Source organism: Acanthochromis polyacanthus, chromosome 6 (assembly GCF_021347895.1).
Source record: "Acanthochromis polyacanthus isolate Apoly-LR-REF ecotype Palm Island chromosome 6, KAUST_Apoly_ChrSc, whole genome shotgun sequence".
Classification (NCBI taxonomy): Eukaryota; Metazoa; Chordata; class Actinopteri; family Pomacentridae; genus Acanthochromis; species Acanthochromis polyacanthus.
Window position 1 is genome coordinate 29,168,314 of NC_067118.1, and position 10,455 is coordinate 29,178,768.

Here is a 10,455-nt window from a genome sequence, read left to right on the forward strand (position 1 = left end):
TCCAGGCTATCGCGCAATCTGACACTTTGTGGATGTAGGAAAGGAAAAAAACGTCATCAGATGAGCTGCTGTGCATCTAAAGGCCAAAGTCTTGCTGTTATAGCTTGAGTTGCTTCATTTCTTTCTTGTCCCAAACTAAAACACTCATATGTTGAGTACTGACACCACTGTAGTCGTACTGGTCTATATCAGATGCTGTTTCTCTTAGTAACCATACTAAGAAAGAAGAATAAACTTAACTTTCCATGTGAAGAGCAGAAAAATACTAAAGCTGGAGTAAAAATAACCTGAACTATAGTTTCATTTCCAATGCTGGAGTCTGTAAGTGGAAGCTAGTTTACAGTATCATGACACAAAGTCCAAGACTTTAGTTTTCAGTGATAATTTAATCATACAAACATTCATCAGGCATACAGAGGGGGGAAAAGCTTTCATCTGTTTGCACTTCCTCACTCATGTCAATGTGCTGTTGTATGAGTCTAATGCCAACTGATTCATTCTGCAATCTGGCCAGTGGAAACTTCAGAGATATTACATGAAGAACAAAGCACATGTTGCACTTGAAGAGCTGACAGTGACAGTAACTGCCGCTGACGGCACGGAGAAACATTTGTCATTCTTGTGACTGACAGAAAAAAATCGCTTTGTTGTAAGAAACCGCAAGAGCCCAGGGGTCCTCGGGACTAATTGCGGTATTGGCTGGTATTGTCTTGCTGTCGAGGCTCGGGACCCCTGGGGCTTACAGTTAGTGCCTTAATAGAAAGAGTGTTTACCTGACAAGGTGGTCGAACACACTGGCTGTGGATGACAGATAAAATCACAGAGCTGACAACCCCTTCAGGCCTTAACTGTGCTTTGGAGAGGAAAAATACAGGGTGACCCAAAAGTTGGGAAACAAAGTTTAACTGCAGTGTCTGTTTCAGTTGGGGGTGCATGAATTCACTCTTATTTTACCCATTTTTGTTATAGCATAATAAAATAACTTAAAAGCATAGTATCTGCCGAGTGCAATAACTCGGAAGAAAATTAATAGAACCATAAGATCCAGGTGTGCTGGAGCATAACTTCAAAATGCAGGCCATCAGTGTCAGATTTCAAAACTCTTGATGGTAAAGTATCTGACAGTTTTAATTTTTTTTCAACATCAAAAAGTACTATGAGGCAACATTTACTGTCCAGTTTGAGGAACCTTCATAAGCATGAATGAAGATACATTCCAGAAGATACCAGTGTAACCAGTGTAACCAGTTGGTGGAAACGTTCACGTCTTTGTATAAGAAACAAACATGAACATGTCAAAATATGTTTGTTTTACACTAATCTGTTACTCTTCTGAATAAATCTGTGGTACTGATTTATTGAAATAACATATTATTTGGATTATAGACTTTTCATTTGTTTCCAAACTTCTGGGTCACCCTGTATGCACAGACCTTGTCATGGAAGTCACATTACTCAGTGCATAGATTAGCCAGTTATTAAGTGAATATACAGTAATAATTCCAAAAGATACCATTCTATAATTTTATCAGAGATAAAATAATTTAAATGTGAATTATCAATGAGACCACTTGCAAACTTTTAAATGCAAATTTTGACGAGATAAGAAAATGCAGAACAATAATTACATTGAAATAACTGCCAGTTCGATGCAAATAGAATCTTTGGGTAAATTAATATACTTTCCAAAAACATTATCCTCCTCTACATTCATCAAATACATTCAACTTAATATGTTACAAACAAGTCCAAGATAGCTTTAAATTTAAAGTCTTTTCTGCTTGTTTTGTTTTTTAAACAAATCTTGTTGTCTTGAGTATCGTTTATGTCAGCATGGAAAACTGAGCTAAATCTTGGATGTAGACCATGAACAGGGAGGATTTACTAATAATGAATACTCTGATAATATTCTTCTACTGTTTCATACATGTAGATTTTGTAGGCGTCAGCAACGATTCAGTGTCATACAACTTTTTCTAATCTCCATATAGTTAGTAGCTCTAAAAGCATCCAGAAGACAAAATTAATTTGTTGGCTCTAAATTCTAGCTTTAAAAATGTTTAAGAAAAAAGATGACCCACACTAAACCTAACTGTAATGGCTGACTCCCTCCAGTGGAGCAACATTGCATTGCTTCTAAAATTGCAGGTACCATGACAGCATAGAAAAAATTGTCCATATTGCTTGAGCTATGTGGAAAAACACTGGTAAAGGTGATTAGCTTAACTGAGACTCTGTAAATTGTGGCTTCTTTTAAAAAAAATGGTACATTAAAAGTTAATATTAAAAAGCTAATGTTTCAGGAACGCCCACATTATCACATTTAGTCGTAAAGAGACCCGAAGGTCCCCAAACCCGATCAATATAGCAAAAGTTGGAGCAGAAACTGGAGAATCAGTTGGCAAAATAAATGGCTTTTCCTCCAAAGTCTCTTTTTCAGGTTGCACAATGCACATACATCTACACAAAAAGTTCACAAACACACTCTCCGGTCATCATTGTTTCATGTGCACTCTGACATCTAAAAAAAAAGTCTGAAAGAAAAAAGAAAAGAAAAACAAAATTATCACTCAAAAGACTCATAGCACTCATTTTTAACTTAGCATTCACACGTGCATACAGTGGGTGCGGGATGTTGGTTGAGCTGCACGTCAGGAGCGTTGGCCTCTGGTTTGTCAAAGTGGAACTGGACTTTGCATAAAGTGTTTTTGAATCTTCACACTCTCCACCAGCTACTGATAAAGAATCTTCTTTCTCCTGTTGGTGTGACAGACTCCAGAGGTACGATTTTAGTGCTGCTTCACTGTGACAAGTCCCATGATTTAAGAGTGGCCAAAAGGATAGGGCTCCTGTATACCCTGTAAGGAGGAGAGAGGATTAAAAACGGATAGCCGGGCTGCAATGTGTGAAGGACATTGATGGAAAACACACACAAGAGAGAGAAAAGAATCGTGTACCGTTTCACTGTTGACATCCTACAGTCTTAATGTTGGAGATTAGGTGATTAATTAGCTCTCTGATTGGCGGGAAGTTAATCGGCACCTACTCTGATACTTTCTCATGTAAATTTTCAAGCAAAAATGGCAGGTTGAATAATTTTGTGGTCCAGATTCTCCAATGTGAGGATCTGGTGCTTCTCTTTGTCTTACATAAGAGCAAACCAATTTTATTTTTAGCTTTCAGACTGTCGATTGGACCAAACAAGACACTTGAGAATGCCACTTTGTGTAATGTACCAAATAATCAATCAATTAATCAAGAAAATAACAAAAGTATTTGATAGTTGTAGCATTTTGTAGCTGTATAATCATTAACTTTTCTCCTGTTATTCTTACTTAAACACCAGACAGCCACAATCTGTAGGAGAATATATGCATAGATTTAGACCGTCTTTTATTGAGCAGTGGGTTAGTATTGTTGATTGCTGCATCTGTTTCAAAATAAAAGCCTTCACATGCCTAAGTATTGAAACTGGCTGAGAATGCTAACTTGCTTGTTAAATTGAAGCTTTGTATTTTAGGCATGATAGCAGTGTAGGTTTCTGTCTAGCAATGCCAGTCTGTCGCCCAGCAACCACAGAAATATCTCTATTATGTGATGGATTACAATGAAATGGTGTATGGACCTGGCATTAATGTCTGTAGTTTAGCACTGTCACTGTGAGCCTATTAGCTTGTTGCCCTTTGCATCTAACTCACCGCTCTAACTACAGCTTCACACAACCGTTAATTCAGTTTTGTTTAGATAAGAATCAGTTTTTTATGCTTCCAACCTGAATCAGTGGTGTAGAGAATCTCCTTCCTCTTCAGGATATCTTACCTGGTTACAAGAGACTACTGATAGATTGCTTTGTAGACTGTTTGCTACTATATCCACAGAGTTGTGTGAAAGTCCATTCTGGTCTTGCTGCAGCTGGTTTGGGTTTCCCTGCCAATGTTCCTCTGCGACTCTATGGCCGCTGTCATCGTGGAGGCTGTTGTTGTTGCTGTTGGGGCACTTGCTCTTCTCTGGCGAGGCGAAGGGGTTGTAGTCTCCTTCCAGGTTGCGGTGAGGCTGGGTGTTGAACTCGGCTTGGAAAGAGGAAAGCTGCTGTGTGACGCCGAGGAGGCCTCCGACCTCCACACTCAGGATCACCCAGATGACATCTGTCGAGACAAACAGTGTGTTTTAACCATAGACTGTATATATAATGGACGTAGCATCTGGCTCCAGAATTGAAGCCAACCCGGAAGTGTCAAAAACTTGCAATATCTCGCCATCCGCTAGGGTTGGCTCCAAAAAGCTTTTGCTCCATAGACCCCAATTCATTTTTGGAAAAAATAAAATTTGATAGACTGATTTTCTACAGCTCAGGATTTTTTTCCTGTTAGTTTTCATGGTCAAAATGAGAGATCAGATGGCCGATCTTAAAATAAATCAATACTGAATTTTAAATAAATCGTTAAAGTTGGCGGAGCCAGGGGGCGTGGCTATACTTGATAGACAGCAACAGAAGCCTCTGCTGTAAAACGTGAGCGGGATAAGAGAGTTCTCAGCCAATCCTGCCCCTAGTTGCTCTCCGGTCCAGTCTGTTTGATGACGCTTTTTACGTCACTGGCTCCAAAAAATCCAAAACGGCGACCAGGAAGTAGCAAAATCCGGGCTTCATTTTCTCGCCGTTGAAACCAACGGGTGACGTCACGGTTAGTTGACGCCTGGGTTTAACATACAAAGCCTCAAACATGATGACAGGTTTTATAATATGTAATTGAGCTTGTATCTAAAAAGAGCTACATCTAGTGCTAAATTGAATATCTAAATCTATATAACAATCATTGTTCTGCAGCTCTTCTCTTGCTCTTACAGTTAGTATGAAAATCATGGTGTTGGGAGATTATTACTATGAACACCTAAATGATATCTTAAGGCCAAGTCTGATTATTAATTGAGTATCCCTTTGTGGTTTAATTTGTAAGTGGGCAATTCTTGAGAGACTTCTTGTTGGGACATAAATCAATGAAATTAATGACCCTTAATTTAATTTGCACACGCTAATAAAATGAACCTCCGCTGTAGTTTTTCTGCAGGAAATGCATACAAAATTATCTGGCACTTTATCTTCATTAATGGCTGTTGCCTTCCTCCTAACCACCGGCTGCATAGTTGTGTGTCAGCAGCTTAGGTCCATACAAAAATAACTTTCTAGAAAAGTGGAGTACATTTAATGCAGAGAGGATCATTAAAACCAATACTAAAAACCACAACAAAAACATTACGAAAAGTAATGGTTTAATTGACGATGGAACATTGAAATGTTATTCATTAGAAAGTGAGGCAGTGGAGGATGTGAACAGATGCCATAAAACAACAGGAGTGAATCACTGTACCATAATGTGATCATACATTTTAATATCCAACCGTAACTGGAGGAACTCTTCATTAAGATCAGCTCTTCATACATTCATGTCTCCACTTTCACATGTCACGCTGCTGCTCATAAAAGGATAAATTCTGCACGAGTAAGTGGGAGTAATGCTGTAGTGCACATTTTAATCAGTCACTCTTTCTGCAGGAGCGCAGATTATTATATTTAACTGGTGTTGTTGATCTGCATATTAAGATCTTCTGATCTCGTGAACATCTGATTTTTAGCAGCTTGCACCCAGGTGAGTTACTGCTTCCAGTGTGAACAATGGATTTGCATAGACATGTGGTCAGTTAACTAAAAAGAAAAAGCCAAACAAAATTGTTGTAATTTCCTCACCAAAATTCAATTGGGAGAAAAGTTTGCTTGTCACTAAATAAATCGCACTTATATTTTACAGAATCGGAATGAAGTAATTATGTTATCTACCATGTACGCTACCCTTTCACCCTTTGAATCCTTTAAACAAGTTGGCTGCCTTGCCAAATTGGATGCGGAAGCTCCATCGGTCTGCATATGTAAAATAACCTTGTACATCGGCAGTTCACCCCGACTGTCAGCTGTAATTGAAATAATGCCATATTTTACTTTATACATGTACTTTTCGACAATCTTTGAACAGTTGGCAACTTGCAGTAGTGCTGTAGTGTGCGTACAAAAGAAGAAAAAAGTGGTTGGTGTCCTCTGCTTGCAGAGTGAAATCAGAACCCTGATACACACTGGCCTGCCGTCGTAAACCAATGCAGCTCACAGGAAATACAGCTTCTATTAAATCGCTATCATTCTTTAAGAAATGACACCAATAATAAGTATCATTCTTCTCAGGGTATTGTGATCCTTTTCTAGTATCAATATACCGTGAAACACTATTTATCAGTTCATATGTTAAGATGCTACAATAAGTCTGCCAGCTCAATGTGTGGAGTAACTTTAAACACGGATCGACCGGCTTTACCTGGCTACTCCTAAAGACGCCCTCTGGTAAAAATTAAGTATTTTACCTTGTCATCAGACATAGCAGGAAAAAACATAAGGAGGCTGAGCATTTCTGCCTTTAGCTACAGTGTACCAATGACAGTCTTTAAAGCATAGACTAAAACAACCAGAGTTTCATGCATATCAAACCCAACAAATCGGTCCTGGTAACTTGTGGGATGGGACTTTTGGCACCAATTTTCCTCTTTAGAATCTGTTTTCAACATCTAAGACTGAATTACTCCAATATTACAACTTCACACTGTGTACTGGAGAATAGTTTTACACTATTTGAGCAGCATGGTATGTGAGCCAGTGTACTTGAACTGCAGTTAGCATAGAGCCAACAGTGTAGTGTTACATATGAGCCAATCTGTAGGGATTATTTTTATTGAAAACTTTTCAATATGTAACTTTGATCTACAGACACAAGCTTTTAATGATTAATTAAACAGCTAGATATGGACTTCAATATCTGAAGTAAGCAAACCAGTATGACTTGGGCATGAAGCACCAGATTTAGGGAAGAGCCAAATAAAAGGTCTAAAGAAAGAGTGTTGCATGCTGTACAGATTGTAAAGCCCCTTACTCCAGCCCTAACCCTATTAGCATATTAAAATACCACTCATTTGATATTTGGATAATTTTTAAGTCTATACATTTACAAAGCCCAAGATGACATTTTCAAATAGCTTTGTTTGCTCCAAAATCCTAAGATTTTCAATTCCAAATGATCTTAAACTCTGAACTCAGCACAAAAAAGGAAATCCTCACATTTCAGAAGCAAACAAATGTTTGTCATTTTTGCTTGAAAAATAGATCGAACAATTAATCAGGTATTACTCTTGTGGCATCTACTATTTCATTCACAGACTAATCCTTTTAGTCTTCTCTTTAGCTTATCTATTAAAAAGCAACAATTCCCATTTTCTTTTGGTGTGAAGTTGCTGTCCTCACCTCCATAGTAAAGTCCTGTGGCTGTGCACATTCTCCACTGGCCCTGGTACATGCCGGGAGACACAGGGCTCTGCATCTGCACACTAACGTCAGTCATTTCCTGGGGGTCTAGAGAGCGCACCATCACCATGTTTACATGACCAAACTGATCTCCTCCTACATACTTCAGACAAACCCCGGGCGGCCATGACTCTGCACCTGGAAGACACGCAAACAACTATGTTGACCTCATGTGACACATAACTGTAATTATTTTTCATTACAAGGTGTGGTATCAGCTCTGTATTCTATCAAATTATTATTATTTCAGCTGGCTTACCTGTGTTCTGTATCCTCCAGGTCTTTGTGAAAGGTGTGTCAGGTGGAACTGATTCGCCCTCACCAATTGTCACATCCTTCACAAAAGACATGCACGGTGCACTGATGTTGGGACTCTCAAAGTCATAGTAAGCTCCGATGGCTGCCTGTAAATTCCTAGGACACAAAGAACAAACACTCAGGTGATGAGTGCAACTCTAAATTCAAGTATGTAAAGGACACACCTCCTGCAATTAAAGACATTTTTTATTTATCGTTTTAATTGATATCTGTAAAAAGCCAACTGTGCACAATAGGTTTTTTGAGCTATTCAACTTTTGACAAGTTATTGACTACTGAATTGATCCACACCCTTGTCAGGTGATATTTGAAAGGCATCGATCAGATGGTGTGACCAGTAGACAAACACTCCCTTGACCAAAGACTATAAAAGGCCACCTTAAACTGCAGCTTTAGTTAAATGCCACAGAAAGACAGGAAGAGGCTGCTGGCTTGCTGGACGCTGCCATTTCTGGGTCATATCCTGGTACCTGAACCTCCACAGAAATAGTTTCAGACAGCTGTGGATAGACACGTCTGACAACACAATCTTGTCCCTTATAGTTGGTCAAAGTTTTTATGTGCAAACTTCTCACAATGTGCAATACCTTACATGACATTACATGAACTATTTAGACTTAAAATTTTACTTACTATACAGCTGTTGTTTAATATTTGTATTATTTAAGAGATGTATGTGTCTGGAACTTTAAAGTTATTGTTTTTTGGCACTGCACAGCAAATTTCACTGTCAAAATATGTGCAATGGCAATTAAGCTATTCTATTATACTCTATTCCAACTCTTCAAGCCAGGATTAATAACCTCAAAAACTCTATGCGTCGCAGATGTGACCCCACTCTCAATCTGCTCATTATCATTTCTGTATAGTGTTGTACTGTGTTGTGGAGATGCCATCTGTTGGAACAACAAATACTTCTTCCTTCGTGTTACCAAGAATGCATGGAATTACATTAAGTATTAGATGATTCATTTCTATTTTTGTTAAGTAGAATTTCCTTGAATCTAAAGTGACATCTTTAGAATTCTTGTGTCTAACCAACACCCCAAATCTATTCACAATGAGATAAGGAATAAACAGTAGTGTTAGGCAGTTTGCATGCTGTTAAAGCATCACGAAAGGTGCAGTTACTCAATGCAAACAAAAGTAATTACTGTTTTTGTCTTTGTTAAAACGATGACAACACATATAGCTCTTAGCGTTGGGGACCAGAGGAACACACTAAAGCTTTCACAGGACATATTCAGACTGGGATCTTCCCGTGCCATGCGGGTCATCCATAAACCAGCAGTTTTTATTTTTAGAAAGCTCGTTGCAGAGCAGCTTCATCACGTGACTCTACTACAGGCTGCACTCCCAGTGGATCCTGCTCCTGTTATCTTCCACAGACCTGCAGTGTCTTAATGCTGCATATGCGCAGAAAATCTTATTTTAAGGATGACTTCAATATGGCCTTTCCCTACCCAACATTTCCAGTTTCGTTTTCACTCAAGGGCACTGCTCTGCGTACTGTCTCAAGCCCAGGCAGCCACATTTAACCCCAATATATAAAAAATAAAATAGTATTACAGCTTTATTTGCCAACTGTGCTCAATACATGAGAAGTGCATGTTAGACTTTGCCCAGGCACAGTAAAGATTGACACGGATTGCACAACCACTGAATGAGCTTTGAGCTACATTAGACTCTGCATGATGACAGGTTACGTAATTACTGTAGCAATCTTTGCTGTAGTTGAAGCTAACAACTGAGAAACGTTTGGTCATTTGATAAGTCGATAGCGAAAGTATCTAACTTAACTCAACTGAATAACCAGCTACCCGCAAACTTTCAGTTAAGTCCAGGTGAGGTTAGCTAGCTACCTCACATAAGTAGCGACTAACAACAGGATAACAACGATGTAAACATTCACATAAAAAGAGCAGTATTTTCGTGGAAATACCACGCCCGCTTCGGTGCCAACTTGTGTGTACTATTTATTTGTCCCTTGAATATTTTTTATCAGTTATGCAAATGCTGCTACCCTCCACTGTATCCCTGACAGTCAAAAGTCGGAGTCACACTGACTCAGCTAGTTACGTTACTTCAACGTCGTTAGCTGTCATTGTACTCACGCTCATAAGACCAACGTAAACGCTCGCTTTCCGTACAACAATAGAGGCTAACGCTTACTATGACTTCCTTCACTGCTTTCCTGATGAATTATGTGCCCTGCTGTACAGAAAGCGAGCTACTGTACTGTTTCAGTTATCTAACATTAACCGCTCAGCAGGCCGGACGAGTCCCCGAGCTCACCAGTTGGTCATGTCCAGAAAGAAGGCGCATCCAGCGGGGTTTAGCTGAAACCCGAGAAGCCTCTGAAATTCCGATATTAGGATATCTTTGTCCGTTGTGCCCATGCAGCTGAATTTCTGCATGAGCTCCTGGTCCAGATCCAGGTCCATGCCCTCCATTGCGGATTCGCCCGGACAGACACGGGGGCTTCGCTCCTAATTTAGTCCGAGGCCTCGACTTGTCATAACAAACTCAACAACAGGGCCGAGTGCGCATGTCACATGACTGAGTGTGGTGCCTGTCTGAGCCACAGGCCTGGAGGAGAACAGAGAGGAGCTCCTTTTAAAATATCCTCACACCGGCTGAACTTACTGAACAAACTAGTAATTATATATAATTAACTATCCCAATTACAAATTCAAATATCAAATATTGTTTTACTTAGTACCTAATTTATAAAAAAATCA

At 39.3% G+C, this 10,455-nt stretch overlaps 1 protein-coding gene across 1 annotated transcript; it reads right to left on the reverse strand.

Moving 5' to 3' along the window:
• Positions 1-366: 366 nt before the first annotated feature.
• Positions 367-10,293, reverse strand: LOC110956803 (inflammation and lipid regulator with UBA-like and NBR1-like domains). The gene is made up of 5 exons (XM_022202521.2): positions 10,010-10,293; positions 7,656-7,810; positions 7,337-7,534; positions 3,820-4,145; positions 367-2,858 (listed from the first exon to the last, which is right to left on the reverse strand). The coding sequence occupies exons 1-5, from the start codon at positions 10,165-10,167 to the stop codon at positions 2,823-2,825; spliced, it is 873 nt and encodes a 290-aa protein (XP_022058213.1). The 5' UTR covers positions 10,168-10,293; the 3' UTR covers positions 367-2,822.
• Between the last annotated feature and the right edge of the window lie 162 nt (positions 10,294-10,455).

Coding starts and splice junctions, on each gene's coding strand:
- LOC110956803 (XM_022202521.2), bottom strand. CDS start 10,167: ATGGAGGGCATGGACCTGGATCTGGACCAGGAGCTCATGCAGAAATTC. Junction 4,146..7,336: donor CACAGGACTTTACTATGGAG/GTGAGGACAGCA, acceptor TTGTCTCGACAG/ATGTCATCTGGGTGATCCTG. Junction 2,859..3,819: donor CAGTAGTCTCTTGTAACCAG/GTAAGATATCCT, acceptor TCCTCCTTACAG/GGTATACAGGAGCCCTATCC.